The sequence below is a fragment of the Heterocephalus glaber genome, unplaced genomic scaffold, assembly GCF_053883595.1.
Source record: "Heterocephalus glaber isolate CG9 unplaced genomic scaffold, H.glaber_assembly_v1.0 deba00001538, whole genome shotgun sequence".
In the NCBI taxonomy this organism is placed as follows: domain Eukaryota; kingdom Metazoa; phylum Chordata; class Mammalia; order Rodentia; family Bathyergidae; genus Heterocephalus; species Heterocephalus glaber.
The window spans coordinates 31,972,595-31,996,014 of record NW_028258333.1 but is presented as its reverse complement, the minus strand read 5'-3'; the positions used below and the strand labels follow the sequence as shown (position 1 = coordinate 31,996,014).

Genomic DNA, 23,420 nt, shown 5'->3' with positions numbered 1-23,420 from the left:
AGGGGCCTCCATCTCCTCCTCGGAGCTAGCAAGCAAAGGAACCTGAGGTTATGAACCTAAGTGTAGCAGGTAACATCCTCACTCTGGATGGAATACTGCACGAGTTCAACAGTCAATCTCAATAGAGACCAGTGTACTTCCTCATTTATGCTTTATAAACTACCCTGTAAATCTTGAGAGCGGAACTTACCACTGTTGCTTTGGAGACTCCCAGTTCACAAACTGTTCCCTTATAAGCACAATAAACTCTTATATTTCTTTTCTTACTTGCCCTGATTTTATTTTGACAAGGCCCTCCATGTATCTTGGGCTTCCCACAGCTTGGCAATCTCAGGGTAATAGTACTTTTCACTGGGCAGCTGTCCTCTAGGGTGGAGGCAGCCAAGAGAAAAAAGTGGACATTCTTGTGGTTTGGATCCAGAAGCTCACACAGTTTTACTTCAGCAGCATTCACAGGCAGAGGAGTCACGAAGCCCTCCTAGCTCCAGGAGTGGAGAAACAGGACTCTCCTTCCTTCTCAATACATCACAAGAGGAGCTGTCAAAACATTTTTGGACATATTTAATTCGTCATGCAGGGAAAGGTCAGTTTGTAGTAGAAAGATTAGAAAAAGACTTTACAGGGAAAATAGTTGTAGATTAGCTGGTTTTTAAAAGGTAAAGAGCATTTAAAAAAGTGGTGTGGAGATGAGGCCAAAAATATCAAATATCTAAATATAAAACAGTAACAGTTGTGGTCAGGGATTTTGCTCAGTGGTTCTGCCACCTGCCTCACAAGCACAAGGTTCAGAGTTTGATCCCTGGTACCAAAAAAACAAAACAGTAACAGTTGCGATAAGACTTTCAAAATGCTCAACAAAACAAGAATTATATTTCTTTCTCAACTTGTTTTTCTTCAACAACAAATTTACAGTGGGAATAGTCTCAGCTTGAGCAAGTCACTTTTTCCTGTTCAGAAACAGACTGATTCAACTGAAAAGACAATTTTTCTTTCAGTGAGGTCATCAATGGAAGCGTGAATATGACATTAAATAAAGACTTTATGAGACTAATTGGGAGAGGTCAGTCAGAGTTCAGTGTGTGTTGAAAGATGTTTAATGTTAAAATTCTCCCAAGGTGCAGGGAAATATTTGTAGTTACCACTGAAATAAGATACAGGGGAGCAAAACAGGAGCAGGATTCAGCAGCCACAGATCCAGCTGTGTGAGTTTAGAAAGGCACTCCATGGCCCTGGAGGGTCACAGCTATAAATTTTAGTCTTTCAGGGTCTCGTGAGGCTTTGCTCAGAAAGGTTTAATCATTATAAACATAAATTGTCTGAGCAAGAAGAGGTTTCCCCTGGATTTGTAGTTCACAGGTAAACAGCTTTCTAGGTTAATTACAGTGTGTGTGTGTGTGTGTGTGTGTGTGTGTGTGTATGCACACACATGAGGTCTTTATTGTACTTGCAGCCCAGGCTGAGCATAGTGTCTAGCACTTGGTAGATGCTTAATATTGCTGAATGAATTGTATCCATCATATTCTCTCAATACCAACTGGAATATACTACCTTCCACAGTGTTGTTCATATAATATTAAAGTGGGAATGGGAATATTTTAGATACACATACTACTTAAAGAGTAACCATTCCTGTCTGGAGTACGCATAGCTCTAGTGTGTTTGGCAGTTCAATCTGCAAAAATCTAACATTTCCTTTCTTTTTCCCTCTCCTCTCCTCCCCTCTCTTCTCCTTTTTTGACCCTGATCTGTTTTGGATTTATCTAAGGGAACAAACCTCGTGAGAAATACTTTTTAAAAATATTTTTTATCTGAGGGCTGGGGTAGAGTGTAACGCCCTGAGTTCATAGGGATGAGGGTCATGGGCAAAAAAACCCTCAAAATGATAAAGTAAGATCTCATTAAACTTTATCAAAGAAATTAATAAGAAATCTTACTGGGCTAGGGATTTAGCTCAGCAGCACCGCACCTGCCTTGTAAGCACAAGGTTCTGAGTTCGATCCCATCCCCCCACCCCATACACCTCCCCAAAAAGAAACCTTACTAAAGGCAGTTTTTGCCTCTACTGGTTGACTATAGTTCAAGCAATTAGAAAGGCAAACGAGGGAGAGAGGAGAGAGAAGCTAGATTTAGGCTCCAGGTAACACAATTACCATAAGGATTTATCAAGAAGAATTAAAAGAACACTAAGGAAGCCAGACACCTAAAAGACCAAGAAAACCAGCTCCTTGGATTCTGACCCAGGCCTGTAATACTACTGGCTGGTATCTTGGTATGCCCCTCCTCAGCCTGAAGCAGTTACTGAAGATGGACCATTAGCCTTCTGCACACCCTTAAGAATAAGGGACAAAAAAAAAAAAAAAAAAAAAAAAAAAAGAAGAGACCAAGGGGCAGGGTGAGGAAGGAGAGATGAAATAAAGTTATGCCAGGGATTTAGCTCAGTGGTTCTGGCGCCTGCCTTGCAAGCGCAAGGTCCTGAGTTCAATCCCCAGTACCCCCCCCAAAAGAAATAAAGTTAAGTGGAAAGGACACAAAGAATAAAAATTTTAAAAATTGTACTTGAAGAAAAACTGTATAGGGGCCGAGGATTTAGCTCAGTGGTTCCGCTGCCTGCCTCTCAAGTGCAAGGACCCAAGTTTGATCCCCGGTACCAAAAAAACAAAACAAAACAATAAGAAAAGCTGTAGCTTCAGAACACAAGTGAGGTTTATTTGCTTTCTTCCCTTCTCCCCAAACAGTAGACCTGGGCAACTCTCTTTCTACTGCACCCACGAAAGGACCACCCTTTTGGCATTTCCCACAGGAATAGCTCACTAATGGTGGGCCATGCTCTCCCCCCTCTAAGATTAAGACTGAGACTAAGACTATAGATTATCGAATTCTACAGATTCCCACCTACAAAAACACATAAAAGATCCCCCGTTCCCAACTGCACAGTGCCTATTTCTTTGAGCACCTACACTCTGCTTGAGTTCGTCCTATATCTTCCTCTAATAACTCTTTTTTTTTGCCTTTTTTTCAGGTACCGGAAATCGGACTCAGGGCCTTGCTCATGAGAGGCAGGCACGGTGCCACTGAGATAAATCCCCGGCTCAAGACTCATATTTTGTGTGTAAGACATGCTTGCACCCCCTCCATCCATATACCCATGTATGTTCCCACTTTCACATCAGTATAGTATCGCATCAGATACACACATGTACACATGTCCCTTTACTTAACTATTAACTTGAAGTTACTGTTCTATGAGCCTCCCCCCATACTTACCTATCACAAAGGGACAGAAAAAAAACTGCCAGTCCAGGCAGACATGCCTAGGTCAGGATCCAAGATAGCCAAGAGAGCAAGTCAGATGGTGATAACTTTCAGGTACCCATATGGGGGATGGTAAAGGACTAGTCCTAATTAAAGGGAGCTAAAGACAAAGATCCACGAGTGTTTCACTTTTGAATATTCCCTGCTCATCCAGAGTTGCTGTCATCTCTTTCTCTTCCACCTTTCCATACCTTTAAATAAATCCTCCTATCTTATTTTATTTTTTTTTTTTGGTACTGGGGATCGAACTTGGGACCTTGTGGTTGCAAGGCAGGCGCGGGAACCACTGAGCTAAATCCCTCGGCCTGATCCTCTTAAATTCTGCTTTTTTAGTTCTTTACTGATGTAGGGTTTAAGATTGCCAGCAGCTGGGTTCTCCAGCAGAGCAATGGCTTGCTGTCCACCCCTGGACGGGACAAGTTTAATCCCCAATGCCACAAACAAAACCAAACCAATATAAACTATCGGGCGTGGTGGCTTGCTCTGGTAATCCCGTTACCCACCACTTCGGTTCATAAGCACAGGTTTGTTTGCTTGCTGTTAAGCAAATCAAAGGCAGACATTTATTCTTATTAGTAAAAAGAAAAAAGAGTTTATTCAAAGATAGCTCCAAGGAGATGGAATGTCTGTTTTGCTTTAAATCACCATTCCCCTGTGTACAGGTGCATTGGGTCTTTTATATCAAAGGACAACGGGGAAGAGAATGCAAAGAACCTATAGATAAGTTCAGGCTTGTTTCATTCCTTCAGAGGCAGAGACTCTGCCTCCCTTGCCTAAGAAAATGAAAGTGAGCTTGACCGACCTCTTGGTGCCAGCATCTGCACATTCTGTCCTTTCCTCTGGGCTGAGAAGTGGGGGAGCCGCTGTTTATGCCCTAGGCTTGAGGAAGTTTGGAGAGGTCAATTATATCCAAAGGAAAAAAAAAATCTTAACTTTTAAAATTCCATTTTATGGTGTGGGTTACAGTGCCTGACTAGCTGGAAAGCTGAGGTGGAGGAGTGCTTCAGCCCTGGTAGTGGATGCCAGTGTCTGGCCAACACAGAAGCTGGCAAAAAAAGATTAAAAATATTTACGTTATAATGTTCCTTTTGCCCTCTCCAATAAAGCACATTTTTTTTTTTTTTGGTACCAGGGATCAAACTCGGGACCTTGTGCTTGCCAGGCAGGCGGCAGCACCACTGAGCTAAATCCCCACCCCAAGCACTTTCTTTTTGTATGTTGGTGGGAGCATAAAATTTTCAAAGCTGGGAGCTTTGATGAGTGATGCACAACATTGTCTTCTGTGCTGTCCACACTGTTCGAGTTTGACAAAGGTCAACATCTTTGTGCAGTTTGTACAGTATATCTTTTATGTAGTAGTTTTTGTTTCTTGAGCTCTTGTTGGTTCCTTGAAATCTGTTAGGTTAAGGAAACAGAAGGAAAATAAAAACAGGTGCACTACAGGGCCTTGGCACGCTGAAACCTTAATCCGGAGAGAACCGGTTAAGCCTTCAGAGATTGCAAGGGAGGGTGTGCGTGACTGCAGGCAGAGCCAAGAAAGATAAGTGCCTGGTGTAGGGCAGAGCGAAAATAAGCCTCGGAGGGAGGACGCCCAGCGATGTCTGGGGGAAGCAGCTATCTCGCGTCCTCTCATCTGTCCCATCCCAGTAAACTTGGCCATCCCGGCCTGCGATGGATGCAAAGAACACCCAGGGCCAGTGCCACCCTCTCCCCGCAGGGACGGGTCGGTATCACCGCGCCAAGCGGAGGTGGCACCGCGCGCAGGGAGAGGCCGCAGCCGTCTGGGCTGCATAATTGATGCGGAGCGCGTCTCAGGGGAGGAGGCGGCGCCGGCCCCTCCCCCGGCTTTTCCGGCCTGCGCGGCGGAGATCCGCTCAGAACACCGGCCGCCGGCGAGGTGTGGAGCCGCAGCCGCTTCGGAACCGCAGCAGCCCGCCGGCGCCATGGTACCTAGCCCGGCGGAACTCGGGGCGCACGGGGCGCGCGCGGCCCGGCCGCTGCTGCTGCTGCTGCTGCTGCACCTCCTCGCCGCGGGAAGCGGGGGCGCGGCGGACGGCGGCCCCGCAGGTGGGGTGCTGGCGGGCGCGGGCGGGGTGCGCGGCTCTAGGGCGAGATGCGTGGCTCTCGGGCGGGGCGCGCGGCGCGGTCCCCACGGCCAGGGCGGCGGCCGGGGACGGAGCGCTCTCCGCAGTCGGCTGCCGCCCAGGTCAGGGTTCCCCGGGGGAGAGCTGGTGGGTGGGCTGTGGCCGCCGGCGTAGCCTCTGCCCGGGCGGAGCGATTTCAGAATCGTCTTTCTCCGCGGCCAGGCCAGCTCCCTTCCAGGATCGAGTTAGGCTCAGTTGCCACCTCTTCTCCTCCTGGCAGGTGTTGACTGCTGGGGATGTATCGTTAATAGCGGAGGAGAAAAAGCATCATAGCTAAACAACATGTCAAGCCAAGACCCCACAACTTGCAGGATAATATGTGTGTTATCTTTTTTTTTTTTTTTTTTTTTTTTAAATCATGGTCTTTAAAGACAATTTTTTGTGCTGGTTGTTTATTTGACCGGGGAATTCATGTACAAACATGACCGAAGCCAAGTCCAGTTTTGCCGTTTTGGCCTCACCTGTTCGTAGTTACTTTTTGTGTGGAAAGCATTTCATTTAACCTGTTTACAAGTTTCTGGGATAATAAATCTCTGGAGCATCTAGTAAGGCTAAGGGAACACCGCTACCTCTCAAGTTAGGAATGACTGGTTACCAGGAACTAAGATCAGGGCGCTGTTCTACACAAAGGTTTTTTTAGCTTTTCCTGGGGATTGATTGATTGATTGATTGATTGATTTAGAAACAGTGTCTCCCTTTGTAGTTCAGGCTGGCCCTGAACTCACTATGTAGCCCAGGCTGGATCCTCCTGCCTCAGCCTCCCAAGTGCTGAGATCGCAGGCGTGCTCCACCACACCCAGCGAGAATTTATTTTTATCAGTTTATAGAGTAGATTTTTTTGGTAACATTGCATAAAGAAAAGATAATCAAAGGGTGAAACTACGAAAAAGGTTTAGTTCACATGGAGAAAATGTTATGGGATATTTCCGTCTTTAAGTGTCTGTGCCCCTTAATCTCTCTTTATACCACTTAAAAAGAATTGTCCAGAACATTTTACTCCTGGGAATACTTGGTTTTTCTCCCCTCATTCACCCACAGAGACTCACCTTGACACTTTGAAGGTTCTTTCAATTAAGGGAGAAGTTAAAATATCTTTATAGGGGAGGAATAATGTGCAAATGGGACTATTTCAAAATCGCTGTTATTACTGTTACATGGAACAAATTAGAGGAATTGAGTTTTTTTATTTTTTGAAAAATATTTGCAGTTGAGTCCTGTGAAATTAGCATTTTAAGTTCCAGAGGACATGATTGATCAATCCCATTCCCTACTCGTTTCTCCTACAGAAACTGCCTAGGAATAAATATTTTGAAATTGCTTTCAAGAGCCCACACTACCTGATATTGTATTAGTCTACCTCAGAAATGCTAACAGTTTTTATCTTTGAAGACCTTTTGTTGGGCCGGGGATTTAGCTCAGTGGTTTTGCCGCCTGTTGCACAAGTGCAAGGACCAGAGTTTGATCCCTGGTACCAATTTAAAAAAAAAGACCTTTTTTTGGTACCAGGGATTGAACTGGGGACCTTGCACTTACAAGGCAGGTGCCAGTGAACTACTGAGCTAAATCCCCCGGCTCTAAAGACCTTTTTTTAAAAAACAAATTTTAAAGTGAGTGTTGATTGTTTATAATTTTTGTTTTGCATTTTTTTTTTTTTTTTTTTTTTTTTTGGTACCAGGGATCGAACTCGGGACCTTGTGCTTGCCAGGCAGGCAGCGGAACTACTGAGCTAAATCCCCAGCCCTCTAGTTGATTTCTTGATAATAGCCATTCTTTCTGGAGTGAGATGTAATCTCAGCATTGTTTTAATTTGCATCTCTAGAATGACCAGTGATTTTGAACATTTTTTCACATATTTGCTGTTTTTCATCTGAGAAGTGTCTGTTATTTCAGATCTCCATTTTTGGATTGGATATTTATATAAGTACCTCTTGCTAACCGATTGCGCCACTGGAGCTCCTGGATTGGGTCTTTAAATTTGGGGAGGATCTGATGTTTTTGAGTTCTTTATATATTCTAGATAGTAGTCCTTTGTCTGATGAATAGCTGGTAAAAATTTTTGCCCTGCCTATGGGCTGTCTCTTCATTCTGTTGGTGGTTTCTCTTGCTGTGCAAAAACTAATAAGATCCCAGGTGTTGATTGTTTGGGATAGTTCCTGTGCAATTAGGGTTTTGTTCTTAAAGTCTTTGCCTACACCAGTGTCTTTGAGAGTCCTACCTAGTCTATCTTCCAGCACATTTAGTGTTTGTTTTAACATTTAGATCTTTGATTCATTTCAATTTTAGGTTAGTACACGGTGAAAGACAAGGGTGTAGTTTCAATCTTCGGCACGTGGAAAACCAGTTTTTCCAGCACCATTTATTAAAGAGGCTATCTGCCTTCCAGGGAAGGTATGTGGCCCCTTTTTTAAAGATAAGGTGGCTGAGTGTGTTTGGACTTGTTTCTGCATCTTCTAATCTGTTTCATTGATTCTCCAGTCTGTTTTTTTTTGCCAGTTCCATGCTGTTTTTTTGGTACTGGGGATCGAACTAGGGTCCTTGTGCCTTCAAGGGGCAGGTGGTGGAACTCCATGCTGTTTTTATCACAGCAGCTTTGTAGAATAATTTCAGGTCAGATTGTGATGGTCCTTGCTCTGCCTTTATTGTCCAGAATTGCCTTTGCTATCTTAGGTCTCTTCTGGTTCCAAATGAATTTTAGGATGAATGGACCCACGACTTACGCACTGGATTGGTTCCCAAGGGCTGGTTGCAACTGTCAATACAGCTGAGTTCTGGATGTTTACCTAGGTACACACTATAGATAACAAAAGGCAGATGAATCTTCCGTTAACCTAACTAACCCAAGTTGTTTGTGTGCCAGGCCGGTTGTAACTTGAGGGTCCACTGTAACTCCTCACAGAATTCTTGTAAGTACAAAGAAGAAAAGTAATTTTAGAGCAGAGAAGGCTGAGAAACACCACTTTAATCAGACAATTGGAAGCTGAGACAGGAAGACTGCCAGGACTTCAAGGCTAGCCTGAACTATATAGTGAGACTGTCTCAAAAAAAAAATCAAGGTGCAAAAAATATTGATAGGACAGTCAGAAGAGCACAGCCATTCTTTGGTGATATATTTGCCCCAAAGTGCCTCCCCCAAGTGTATGTAATTCATGTTACAATAGAACTCTCCTGGATTTTCTTAAGTGCCACGGTCACAAAAGGCAGGAGGGCCTGGAGCAGCTCCAGAGTGAAGGAGACTGAGGGACCTGGCAGCATATGGCAGCATGAGCTTCTGCGCTGGATCTTTTGCTAAAAAGTGTGTCACAGGGAGACCTGGCTGAAGTATGGAAATGAGCTGGTAGTATGTAAATACCAGTTCCTTGATCTGCATGCAGGGTCTCCATGATGTCGTGATATTTCCTTTGTAGAAAATACACAGCACTATCTTAGGCCCACTGATCGTGAGGCTGGGATCTTCACTCTCCCATAGCTCAGTGGAAAAAAAAGGTTCTGCTCTTGAAATTTTTGTTAATTTGAGATTATTTTTAGAGAAACAAAAAGAGTCCAAAAAGCTTGATTTAACATAAGGAACTAAACTAAACCAATAGTTGAGAAATGATTAATGGTTTATGTCCTTTGGTATCATTTTCCAAAGAATTATACATCTTTAAGCAGAAACAGATTGTATATGTTGAGTCTGTTTGTTCTAGATTGAAATCTTTTGATTCTAGATGTATAGAGTTTATTTCATATTTCACAAAATAAGGTGAACCTTAGAAATAACAACTTAGGATACATGAACTGACGTAGAAGGTATAAAATCTTACACAGTTTTATTAAAAATAAACTGTTAGGGCTGGGGATTTATCTCAGTGGTTCTGCAGCCTGTTTCGCAAGCACAAGGTCCTGAGTTTGATCCCTGGTACCAAAAAAAAAAAAAAGACAAAAACTGTCTATTCCTAATAAGACATCATCACTCTTAAAGCATAACAAAATAACTCAGTAATATTAGTATAGAAATCATAAGTGTTATCATTAAAAATGATGCTACACTTTTCATTTGAAAATGACATTTTTTTTCTGGTATTTTTAACGTTATTAAGATATCATAACTAATCATCCTTAATCCTAAAACAGCCTTTTTACAAAAAAAAAAAAAATCAGTTTCTCAACTTTGGAATCATTGCCATTGTGGGCTGGAAAATTACCATAGGGCTGTTAACTGTGGGAAGTTTCACTTAAACTTTTTTTTTTTGGTACCAGAGATCGAACTCGGGACCTTGCGCTTGTGAGGCAGGCGGCGGCACCACTGAGCTAAATCCCCAGCCCTTGTGGGAAATTTTATAGGTCTGAAAAAGCACACATTGTGCTTCTCACTAGGCATTTAAAAAAATTTATAAAAGGCCTTGTTGTGCAATAGTTGCCATATTGTGTAAAAAATACCAGTTCCTGTCTGAACTGCTACCTGTCTCTGACTTATAAAGCCTGACATAATGGCCTCATTAGGATAACTTACTTGTGTTTTCTTGAAAGATCATCTTTTCTCTTTTCTTCTTTCTTGACAAATTCTCTCTGGAGTACAGTGTCCAGAACTCAAAGTAGCCTTATTCGTCTTTTCCCTTCTACTTCTATGGTCATAGACGGAGCTTGGAACACTATTCCTAGAACCCGGAAATACAATTCTAAGTACATTGTTTATAAGGAATATTATAATTGGTAATTAGATATTTTAAGCTATAGGTTAGCCATATCATGGCTTAAATGCTTTTGCCATGTGGCATAAGATCTTATGACTATAAATAATATTGGTTCCATGAAAAAAATACTCAGACCTGATTTATAAGTAGTTATATCTATTCCTAAATTGTAGAGTTTTAATAATTGGGTGGCACATTTATCATGCTATGTATAGTAAGATTTGTTAAAATAATTTTAATCATGAGTACTGACTGGAAGAAACATACAGATGTGATATATTTATTTTTAATAATGACTTTACACTTCTATTGGTGTATTTATGGTGTTCAAGTGTGTGGTCCTGGGGATCACACCCGAGGACTTGTACAACTGAGCAAGATGAACTACACACTCCGCCTGACTAAGCAATTATGGTGACTTTTTCTGATTTTGGCCCCATCACCCAATATTTATACAACTTTGCTGATCTTTTTTCTCTTATGAAATGAATTTTATGATGGAGACATACTGTTATCAAAAAACTGAGCTGGGAAATCATGTTTTGAAGCCCCAAGTAACTGGCAGAACTTGGATTAGGATACAAATTCCTGCCTTTCCATTTTATTCTTCTTTTTGTGACTCAGCCCAATACTTTCTTGGAACTATTCAGATCACATCTGCTTGAACTCCTGTTAATTTTCTTCTGCTGGCTGTCCTACTGAAAGCAATAAAGTTTACATTCTCACTTTTTTGATTTAAAGATTATCTCATCCAAACAAATAATTTCTCATTTTTACTATTCTAGCACCTCCTGCCCTTCTCAAGGCATTTGCATATATTGTTTCATAAAGGTGCTTTTTCCAAAGCAAAAAAATCTCAATGTTGTACATGTTCTTTAGCACTTGTTCAGTGGAAACTGGAGACTGATGAAGATTGATCTTTTGAAGGGAATATAAAGTTAAGTACAAGCAGTGTCAAGTTTATGGCTATCTGATGGTAATTTTAAGTGTAAACTGGCAATTGGAAATGGCCAGAACAACTAATATATCCTGGAATTAGCCCTGTTTTTTTTTCCTCTCTCTCCTAGTCCTTCAAATGCTTTAAGCTCAGATTTTGCCCAACAAAGCTTAGACCCCTTTGCTCTCTTTGTACTGATGTGGATCCTACATGGGTTCTCCCGTAACAGGTGCTGGTGCTGAGCAAAGGTAAAGTAGCCCAGCTTCTGCTCATCTCGGCATTACCTTCGCCCTCATCCCGCCTCCAGAGCTGGGCTTCACACTGCAGCTTGCAGGACAACTTGCACTCCTCTGAAATCCTAACGACTCCCCATCACAAATGGTGGCCCACACAGCTATTGTTACGATCTATGAAGTCTTTTAGGACCAAGATTTTTTTTTGTACCAGAAATCGAACTCATGACATTGTGCTTGCCAGGCAGGCACGTGGGCACCACTGAGCTACATCCCCGGCCCTTTTAGGACCAAGCTTACTCAGCTTTTTTACTCCTTTCACTGTCAAGCATGTATCAGGTACTTTATATGTTCACTTGTTTAAGTGAAATTAGAGTGAGAATAATAGCATTTTTTGGTTTAGCTTATGCCATTCTCTCAGTGATAGTGTGAATAATAATAAATGCTGCTGGACACTCTCAAAAGGGTTATGGACTTATATCAGGAATGAGAAGGGTAGTGAGAGCCCTCATGAATGTACTTTGTTCTGTAGTAGCTAGGCCAAGAAAGGAGGACTCCCTAGCAAGGAAGCAAAGGCAGCAAAGCTCATGGTTTGCAGACTTTGCAGATCAGATGATACACAGACTAGTTTGTCCCTTCTCACTGCCCCCCTTGGCTTCCTGTTCCCAAAGTGAGCCACATTTGCCTTAATCTTCCTGAGATATATATATATTTTTCTTTAATAGATCCTTTTAAGAGGGCTATACCCAGTAATGGAAAAAAAGTTTTTATTATGAAAATAATTTTGTTGGGGGACCTTTTTATCTCTCTGTGTGTGTGTTTATGTTTATGTGTTGCAAGGGTGGGGAGAGGATATGAAGATGAACATGAATGTGAATGAAAGAATACTGGACATGGATGGAAGACAGGTTTTCTGTTTCTCAAGCCCAGTAAGAAACTCAAGACATTTTTCTTTGTAATCAATGTCAGAGATGGAATGATTTAAGCATGTTTTTGTATTATAAGAAGGTGCATTCCAGGTTCCAAAGCTGTATTAGAGGTGATTAAGCTTAAGCCTTTGGAACACAACCTACCTGTAGAATTATATTCTGCTAGGTGCATGTTTGTATTAGATAGTGTTGTAAAAGCCATGTGAAAACCAGTCAGTTTTTATACCTTTAAGAAAAGGATTGGAAATCTAATCTTGCACTAAGAATAACTTTCTGAACAGAGTAGTATTCTTTTAAGTGCAACAAAAAAGGTTCGGATTTAATTTAAATCAAATGGAAGAAAAAAAATAAATCAAATGGAAGATTTTTAAAATGTAGTTAAGTTAAAAAAAAAATGTAGTCAAGGGGCTGAGGATTTAGCTCAGTGGTGCCACTGCCTGCATTGCAAGCGCAAGGTCCTGAGTTCCATTCCTGATACAAAGAAAAAAAAAAGTAGTTAAGATTACAATAATAAATCCTTTTCCTTTTCTGACTTGGTGGATGGAGCTGGGTTTGTTTTTGTGAGGGCTAAGGTCTGGTGCTCTAAGTCAAAGGAGTAGTATTATAAAAACAGAAACAAAAAACACTTTGTGAACAGGGACAGAAAATGAGAATTTAGAGGAAGGGGCTATGTGAAGAAAGTGCTCCACTATAACCACAGGTAGAAAATGAAGAACAGCACAATTCACTATGCAGCCATTTTGTCTTCTGTGACCCCAGTGGCCAGAGCTTTCTATTCAGGTTATTTCCTCATGCCCTTTATTAATAGAGTTCCCTTCATCCCTCTTTGTTCTCTTTTCTTCTCTGTTTCTTCCTGCCTTTCCCTTTTGGTCACTATTATCTAATTCCTCAGTGTTTTCATTTATGTTTTGTAGATACTAATTGTAGAATTAAATACAGTGAAGTTTTTAATTGAAGAAAAAAGTCAGAAATTTTTAGGTAAATACGGAACATTGGGGAAATACCCAGTAATTTGGTCATATTTAATAGTCCAGTATATTTTTGAACCATATAAGACTTAAGAGCTTCCTGAAAATTATTTTCCATAAAGAGTACACACTAGCATTTAAGCTGTTGCTATAACTGGCTTTCAGATAGCTGTTTAGTCTTGATGAGGATGTGTAACCCATTTTCTTTCTCTTACAGATTCACCTTTTACAAGTCTACCTGTTCGAGAAGAAATGATGGGAAAATACTCTAATCTTTCTTTGGAGAGTCATAACATATCACTAACTGGTAAATGTCACATATTTCAAATGCTACAATGCTAAAATTAGTTTGTTTGTTTTTTTAAAAAACTAAGCCACTGTTTTTTGTCTCACAAGTACCAATCTCCTTTCATGGTCTGATGGGAGAAACATGTCAATAACTTAAACACAGCATGATAGATTGATACATGAGGACATTGGGCCCCAGGTTCAGGGAGGACAAAGCTATTTCAGACCTGGTTGGGTTAAGGAAGCCGTGTTGGAAGAAGGACATCTAGAAGGGGAGGATTAATTTTGATTTGCAGATATTCTTAATGTTTTTTGTCAGTTCCTGCTGATACATCCAATAATTCTACTCTAGATGGAGAAAATTCACGTATTTACTGGGAAACCTTCACCCAAAGCAAATGATGATGGTATCAAATCAGTCAATGACAGTGTTGTGGGCAAGCAAGTGAAGAATTCTAAAATTAAACTCAAGTCTGCTTTTGTCGTGTTGGCTTTCACAGCTGTGGATTCCAGTATTTCAAAAGTAATTGCACAGTTCTTTAATCTGTTTCAGTAACAATATTAAAATAGAATTGTATAATTAGAATTTGAAGTATTTTAAATCTGTTTGTTAAATCTGGAACTAGTATTTTTTTTTTGGTACCAGGGATCGAATTTGGGACCTTACGCTTGTGAGACAGGCAGCGGCAGTACCACTGAGCTAAATCCCTGGCTCTGGAACTAGTATTTTCTACTTTTATGTCCAATTGTTAATTGCTTCCAGTCTTAGGTTCTTTACTTCTGTTCATATGACTAGAAGGAGTGGAGTGAGTATATGTGTGTTCTTAGTTTGAGGCCAATGGAATGTTTGCAGTGAGCTTTTTGATAGAACGTTATTATAATTTTGTGTAGCTCTTGTTTGTCTCCAAGTGTCTCCTTTCCAATATTTGGAATGTATTCTTTTTTTAAAAGTTTTTTGAGACAGAGTCTCACTTTGTAGTTCATGCGGGTCCTGAACTCACTGTATAGCCCAGCCCTGGCTGGCTTTGAACTCTTGGTGATCTTTCTGCCGCAGCCTCCTGAGTGCTGGGATTACAGATGTGTGCCACCACGCCCGACTTGCAATGTATTCTTGTAAAAAAAAAAAATGACACCATTTCTGTGTTGGTACTTGTTCTCTTATTTTTTGTGTGTTCTGTTGGTTGCCTCCTTCAGAGGAAGTGCTTCAAGAGAATTTCTTGTGCTGGGCCAGGGATTTAGCTCAGTGGTTCTGCCACCTGCCTTGCAAGTGAAAGGTCCTGAGTTCAATCCCCAGTACCAAAAAAAAAAAAAAAAAGTGTTTCATGTGGACACATAAGGCTGCAGTTTCTTTGACCAGTCTGGCAGTATGGGCAGCAAGGCACCCCCTGCCTTACCCAGGACAGCCTAGGAACAAAAGGTCTTTGCTCAGGGCAAGAGCAAAACATGGCCCTTTAAACTGATGCCAGGTTGAATATTTACTTAATCCCCAGGTTGGAAGATTTAAATCCTAGCTGCTCTTTTGTTGTAATAATGCAATTAAAATCAGTTTTGTCACCGTTATAAATAGAACAGTTGTTCACAGTTGCCCATTATTTACCTGCTGCCTTGATTGGCCTGAACTTCAGCCTGGCTTTTCTCTTTGTCATGGACCCCTGAACTTCAGCTTGCCTCAAGTCTGAGTAAGCACAAAATGCAGATCATCTGAGAATCCATGGCACAGCCTGATTTCGTTGTCTTCGTGCACTCACCTGTGTGCCCTGTTTCCCACAGAAGTTCTGCTAGTCTGCTTGCCCCTTCCTGTAAAGGAAAGCCCTTTTTCTGTTTGGTTTTGAAGCAGTTAAAGATCTTAGGGCTGGGGATTTAGCTCAGTGGTTCCAGCTCCTGTCTCTCAAGTGCAAGGTCCTGAGTTCGATCCCCGGTACCAAAAAAACAAACAAAACAAAAAAAAGATCTTAAGTGTGAAGCTTTTTTTCCCTGCTAGAGTCTTTCTGAAATAGTCTTTTTAAAGTCTTAATTTGTTTTTATTTGACAAAAGAAAAGCTCCAATATTAATTTTGAAGTACTGGGTCCTTGAAATGAACCAGGAGTTTCATTTTCACTTAGGATCACTGTTGTGGTTGCTTTGCCTTCAAAAAGTTTGATTTTAGCCAGGCGTAGTGGCTTATGTGATGCCAGTATTCTGTGAAGCTGAAGCAGGAAGGTCACAAGTTCGAACCTATCCTGAGCAATTTAGTGACTTACTGAGACCCTGTCTCAAAATAAAAAATAAAAAAGGACTGAGGATGTAGCTCAGTGTGAAGACCCTGGGTTTAGTCTCTAGTTTTGTCTTAGGAGCTATGTGTACTTGAATATAGAATCACAATTTTTTTTTTTCTGGTACTGGGAATCAAACTCAGGACCTTATGCTTGTCAGGCAGGCTCTACACACCATTGAGCTACAACCTTGGCCCTAGAATCTCAGTTTGAAGGCATACTTTTTTTTTTTGAAAAAAACCCCGGGATCAAACTTGGGACCTTGCGCTTGTGAGGCAGGCGAGGCAGGCACGGAACCACTGAGCTAAATCCTCGACCCTGAAGGGATACTTCTGATTGTCCGGAGCCATAGCTTGCTTCTTTTTTTTTTGGTATTGGGCATTGAACTCTGGATATTGCGCTTACGAGGCAGGCGCCAGAACCACTGAGCTAAATGCTAAATCCCCGGCCCCATAGCTTGCTTCTTATTGCTGCCATTAGGATTTTTTTTTTTTGGGGGGGGGTACCGGGGATCGAACTTGGGTCCTTGCGCTTGCGCAGCAGGCGACGAAACCACTGAGCTAGCCATTAGGATTTTTAATCTACTGCTTCATGGATAGAATGCTTTTATATAGTCACACCATTTAATGCGCCAATACTGAGTTTACCATTACTATTTGTCAGTATACACTTCTTAGAACATTGCTATATTGTGTCTTAGTATTTCTTCTTTCTCTCTGCCCATTTTAGAAGCAGAGCTTTATGTTAGGTTAAAATGTTTCTTGTAGAGAGATTCAAGTAGTTAACTTAGTTAGAAATTTTAGGCCAGAATGACAACCTTGGCTGTCCTTAAGGGGAATGAAGCACTTGGGGCTCTGTGCCTGGGAGAGTGAAAAACATGGTCTTGCATTCAAAGGGCCTGGAGATTAACTTATTTAATATTTTAGAAATGTTATTAATTATTAAACTCATGCTATTGACTGTGTGGCACATACATATTTTTTTTTTTTTTTTTTTTGGTACCAGGGATCGAACTCGGGTCCTTGCGCTTGCGCAGCAGGTGGCGAAACCACTGAGCCAAGTCTCCGGCCCACATATTTCTAAATATAATTGATTTTCATCACAACCCTATGAGGTTGAGTACTGTTATTATTTGTAATTTTCAGGTGGGAAAAGAGGAGCTCAAGGAGGTTAAATGAATTGACCAAGATCACAGGTGTTAAATTGGAAGTGGGTTTTGAAGATAAGTTTTGTTTTGTTTTTGGTACTGGGGATTGAACTCAGGACCTTGTGCTTTCAAGGCAGGCAGCGGAGCCACTGAGCTAAATCCCTGGCCCTTGGAAGCGGGTTTTGAGCCCAGGCAGTCTGGCACCAGAGTCAGTGCTAGTAACTATTATTCTACCTCCACCTCTATCAGTAATCGAACTCAGGGCCTTGCACTTGCCAGACAGGTGCTATGCTGCTGAGCTAGCTTACACCCCCAACCCTCTGCAGCCTTTGTTTTATTTTTTGGTACCGGGGATTGAACTTGGTTGGGTCCTTGAGCTTGCGAGGCAGGCAGCACAACCACTATGCTAAATCCCCAGCCCAACTGCAGTCTTTTTTAATGCTAGGAAACTCATTTCTTTTTAATGGCATTGTTAAAACAATTCTGCCTTTTTAAGTAGGCATATTAATTTTCAGTGACATTCAAAACCTATGAAAATAAAGCTGTATTAATTGCCTTAACCCCAAGTAGCTTAGTCTTCCAAATTCCATTTGTTGAATAATGAATGTGTGAAAATACAATTGCCTTAACTAGGACTAGAAAGTTTTCTTTCTTTCTTTCTTTCTTTTCTTTCTTTCTTTCTTTCTTTCTTTCTTTCTTTCTTTCTTTCTTTCTTTCTTTCTTTCTTTTCCTTTCCTTTCCTTCCTTCCTTCCTTCATTGTGTTTCTAAAACAGATTTTTAAAAAAATGAAAACTTTTACATCACTTTTCTAAGTTTTCCATTGTCTATAAGATTTGAAGGTTTGTATTACCACAATTAAAGAGTCTCTGCTTTGATAAATTTCAATGTCTGTTTTCCCTCTGCATATTGTACTGTTTAGTGTCTCAATAGTGTGTTATAGTTTAACCAATGTAATTAAAATCAAAACATCAGCCAGCAGTTTTCTTGACCAGCCTGGTGACGTAGCCATTGGCTTTTATTTTGTTGACCCAATGGCAAGATGTATTTACCAGCTGAGATGTGGACAGCTGACCTTCCAAGGTCCTGGTGGGGGAGGAGGCAGCATAAGCAGACGTTGGAGGTGCAGATGTGCAGTTGAAGCTTGGTGTGAGGTTTGGGAAAATGAGTCAGGAGAAGGAAAGACAGTCACATTGCCTAGACAGTTAGGCAAGAGGTGTGGGTTAGTACCACGTGGGTTTTAGGATCAGGTGATGGAGAAGACCCTTGCAGGAGAAGACCCTTGTACAGAGAATGTGTCCAGTGAAGTGTGTTGTTTTTTCAGAGGCAGTTTTATCAAACCAGGTGTGAAGATTATCGATGAATAGAGAAGAAAGATATGAGTCCAGGGAGTGAAAGAGAAGATAGAACAGGGCTCCAGCTCAGCAGTACAGGCAGCTTTTGTTTTCTCCAGAGTTCTTCAGCAGCAGCTTTATGATGTTTTGGGCTGGATAATCTTTATTTTGGGGGGCTGTCTGGGGGCATTGTATGGTGTTTCACAGCATCCTTGGTTTTTTTTTTTGGTACTGGGGCTCGAACTCGGGACCTTGTGCTTTCAAGGCACGCGCCGGAACCACTGAGCTAAATCCCTAGCCCCCTTTGTTTTATTTCCTACTGGATGTGAAGCCAAATGTTACCTGTGCAACAAGATTATCCCCTCCCTGGATTCACATCTCCCTGTGACCCTCACGGCTCTACACCTGAAAGAAGGTAGGCCTGTGTATTACTTAGTTTTTTTGTCACTATCATGAAATACCTGAACCAGATTGCGTAGGAAGAAAAGAGGTCACAGTTACGAGACTCAAAGTCCAAACAGGCTCTTGCCAGGCTGTGAGGCAGATGATGGGCGTGCGTGTGGGAGGACAGGTCACATCTCAGACCAGGACACAGAGGGCACTGGGTGGGGCAGGAGCTCTCTTTTAAAAATGCTCTGCTCTGGGCCGGGGATTTAGCTCAGTGGTTCTACCACCTGCCTCGCAAGCACAAGGTCCTGAGTTCGATCCCCGGTACCAAAAAAAGCTCTGCTCTGGAGAGAACTCACAGGGCCCCAGCCACCTCAGGAGCTCTCACTAGGCCCCACCTCCACCCTGGGACCAAGCCTCCAGCAAGAGAACCTTGGGGAGGATATCAGAATCCCAAACTGTGCCACCCCTGAACTGTCTCCCATCCGTCCTAGGAAGAGAGAATTTAATAACCACAGGGTTATTAACATTTAATAAATTATCTCACCAGAAAGTTAGAGTTGGTGTTGTTGGGCACAGGATATGGCAGGAGAAGAACAACAAATCCCAGTGTGTTAGAATCCCATCCCTTCCCGCTGGTGTTCAAATCCTCCCTGTCTTTTTAAATGAAATCTAAAGTCACATCTTCAATAAGGCTCATATAGAGAAGTACTGTTTCTCAGATATGTACTTACTGTTTTTATTAACTTGAATTTTATAAGTAAAACTGAGTTCATTTTAAAAATATTAAGACATTATTCCCAGAGTCTAAAAATCCTCCTGCCATACCTAGGCATAGTAAAAATATAGTAAACCTCTTAAATGTATAGCTATGTACACAAGAAAGTAAAAATCTTTCCCACTGCGTGACATTGACAAGGGCATCAAACCTGTGAACTGATGTTCTTTGTGTCTGTGGCCAAGGTACTTGAGTCTTAAGGCCATAGAGTTATAAAAACAAAGCCTTGAATCTGCAAGCAGAGCAGGAAATGGAATCTTCCAGAAAGCTGATCCTTTTTAGGCCACTAACAGTGGAAGGTCTGACTTAGGATGGAAAAGAATCAGCTGACCGCATAAAGAGATGACAAGTTGTTGTCTTTGCTTGCCTTAAAAGACTCTAGGTATTATCTGTTAATGAAAAGTGAAACTAGGACCGGGGATTTAGGTCAGTGGTGCAGCTGCCTGCCTCACAAGTTCAAGGTCCTAAATTCAATCCCTGGTACCAAAAAAAAGTGGAACTAATAAAAAAATGTGGGAGAACCCTGTAAAAATCCTCAAAGATTCTTCTGAAAGACAAGAGCCTTCTCTCAAGGAGGTTTAGTTAACTTGCCTTACACAGGAGGCTGCAGCCTGAGACGTAACACACAGATGACCCTGGCAGGTGATGCTGCCACAGGAATGGAGTGGACGCGGTGTCCACCTGGCTGTGCAGTCCCCACTGAGAAAGGGACACACCAAGCAGCAGGTAGCAATGATCAGAAGTTCCAGAGCTTTCCATCACAAAGATACTAGGTAGGGACACAAAAGAAACAATCAGAACATGAGAAACATGAGAAAAGAACATTATACTATAAACAAGACAAAGGTTTGAAAAAGAGTCAACTAGAACTTCTGGAGAGAAAGTCAAAAACTTGACAGGGGAAGTCAAAGCCCCGTTGCGACCCATCTTTTCTGTATTGCTCTGTCTCCTCTTTTCCAGTGCTAACCTTAGTTTAAAGTGTTTGTTTCTCATGCTGTTTGTGTGTGTGTGTATCCCTGAAAACTATATAATATTTTTTAGGGTTTACTACCATACATATTCTATATAGATTGTTTTTAACTACACATACGTAATGACATTTGTAGCATTCTTTTAAGTCCATTTGCTGAAAGTATTTGACAACCAAGCAGTTCTATTCAGTCTTTTATTTTATAGAATATTGGTACTATTATTATTGGTACAGTATAAAGCCATTAGTAAGTTTTATGCACTTGATAATTTTTCACTAAGTAGGTCTCATTTGATAGTTATCAGAGGTGCATTTTCCACAGTGACCTTTAGATTAAGGCCAGTTTTGATAGTTATATGGCTTTTTTTTTTTTTTTTTGTACTGGGGACCTTGCGCTTGCAAGGCAGGCAGCGGAACCACTGAGCTAAATCCTCGGCCCGTTATATGGTTTTTTTACTGTTAGGTTAACCAAAATAAAAGAATAAACTCCAAACATTTCAGATTATTCATAGTTTATGTAGCCATTCCACTATTTCTTGAGGTTGAAATACTTAAACTTACTTTTTTTTTTTTTGTTTTTTTGATACCAGGGATCGAACTCGGGTCCTTGAGCTTGTGCAGCAGATGGTGAAACCACTGAGCTAAATCCCTGGCAAAATACTTAAACTCATTGTTCTTGGTAGTTATACTTTGTTTTTCATTATAAAATTATAGAATTTCATTATGAAATTCTATCAGAAATTTCTTAAAGATTTTGAGTTAGCAGGGTTCAAAAACATTTGGAAATAAGCCAAGTAGTGACAGTACAGGAACATTTTTGGTTTAGCTTTAGGAAATTCTCCTTTCCAACTTAGGAAATCCAAGCTGAATTGTATACTATATTCAGAGAAAGATGGTCATCTCCAGCAGGAACGTGAACAGCACTGGTTGGAGGGTGATAGCTCTTCTTTCTTCCCCATCTTATTATAACATAAAGTGTATTCTGTATATAATTTACAAATAGAAGATTTATTGAAAAAAGAACTATATACATGGTAGCCCCCCCCATCAGTGGGGGATGTTTCAAGGCCCCTAGTAGATGCCCCAAACAACAGGTCATGCTGAACCCTATATATATGGTCAGTCTATGTCCATGGGTTTTGAATCAAACAGTTGTAGGTTAAAAATATTAAAGAAAAAACCCTGCAGAACCTATATGGTATTTTATTCTTGTCATTATTCCCTAAACAATATAGTATAATAACTGTTAACACAGAATTAACATTAGGTATGATAAGTGATCTAGAGGCGACTTAAAGAATGCAGCTGTGTGTAGGTTATGTGCTATTTGTGCATCTATAGTTTTTGGTTTCCACAGGGGGTCCTAGAACCAAATCCCTCACAGATACTGAGGGATGACTGCACTTTTTTTTTTGCTATGAATATATATGAGTACCAATGATAAAGTTTTAATTTATAAATTAGGCATAGTAAGAGATTAATAACAATGACTAAAAATAGGAAAACAATATACTGTAATAACTGTATGAGTGTGGTCTTTCAAAGTATCTTTTTTTCCTTGCTAGGGATCAGACTCCAAGGCCTTGTTCATGTTAGGCAAATTCTCTGCCACTGAGTTACATTTCAGCCCTTTTTTATTTTATTATGAAACGGTCTTGCCAAGTTGTCCAGTCTGCCTCAAATATATGGTCCTCTTGCTTCAGCTGCCCAAATAGGTAGGACTATAAATGTGTACCATTGTAGAGAGCTGGGATTTAGCTCAGTGGCACCTTGCCTGCCTCGAGAGTGCAGGATCCTCAGTTTGATCCCCAGTACCAAAAAAAAAAAAAAATTTGGCTCAAAATAGCTTGCTGTATTGTACTCACCCTCCTTGTGATAATGTGAGATGATAAAGCATTTTGTGGTTTTTCGTGGCTTACCTGAGTTGCCAGAATTGCTACTCTTGGTCTTTGGGGCCATTATTATGTAAAATAAAGTTACTTGAGCATAATCGGTTAGATGTACTGGGACAGTTAATGTCATAACTAAGACAGCTGCCAAGTGCTTAACAGGCAAGTAGTGAACACAGAGTGGACATGCTGGACAAAAGAATGGATCATGTCTCTGGACTGGCAGAGTGGTTTGATGGCAAGATTTCATTGTGGTACTCAGAATGGTGCCTCATTTAAATCTTATGCATTGTTCATTTCTATGTTGTTTTGTTTTTTTGTTTTGGTACCGGGCTCGAACTCCGGTCCTTGAGTATGTGAGGCAGGCGGCCGAACCACTGAGCTACATCCCCGGCCCATATATTTTTTAATATTAGTGGTATAAGCCCCTCTGTGTTGTTCTGAAAGTTGCTTTTTATCTTTCAACATCAGTCCTTGGGAATCTATCCATATTACATATGAATCTAACTTGTTTCTTTTATTTTTAATATACAGTGTAAAAATAGCAGTTTACTTAGACTTTTTTTTTAATGAGTTTGTTTCTATATTGTTTTCTAACTTACATAAACCATGTAGAAATGAGCACCCTACATATAACTCTCTGGGCATAATTTTGAGTGTTTCTCTAGAGTAAACATCATGAAGTGGAATTACTTAGTCAGGAATTACATGCATTTTTATTTTAATAGATACTCTGAAGTTCTCCTCCAAAAGAACTCGGTGGCTTGCTCCTTCCCCATCCACGTATCCGAGCACAACCTTCCCTAAATATGAAATAGCACTTGATATTACAGGACTTTTGATCTTTTCTGGCAAGTGAAAAGCTTTACTATTGTTGTTTTGATTTACATTTTGGAGTTTAGTCATACTTTTGCTTCCGTATGTATTTATGTAGTATCTGTTAATACTGTTTACCAATTTTTCTATTTGTATACTGATTTTATCTAACTTTTTATAAAAGTTGCAAATATTTTCTCTTTTTTTTTTGGAGTTAAGGCCATTTGAGTGAGGCCCTTTGTAGCTCAGGCTGGCCCCATGCTGCAGACATCCTGCCTCAGCCTCCCAAGTGCTGGGATTATGGGCATGTACCACCATACCTGGCCTCCCATTTGCCTTTAAACTTTTAGATGATTTTTTTTGT

The 23,420-nt window shown here is 40.9% G+C and overlaps 1 protein-coding gene across 1 annotated transcript in view; it reads left to right on the top strand.

Moving 5' to 3' along the window:
• The window catches only part of Emb (embigin), a 69,945-nt gene that overhangs the window by 7,552 nt on the left and 38,973 nt on the right, over positions 1 to 23,420 (top strand). The window contains exons 2-3 of the mRNA XM_087189224.1: positions 4,875 to 5,379; positions 13,414 to 13,503. Coding sequence (XP_087045350.1) covers positions 4,875 to 5,379; positions 13,414 to 13,503 — 595 coding nt within the window. The remainder of the gene's footprint in view (positions 1 to 4,874; positions 5,380 to 13,413; positions 13,504 to 23,420) is intronic.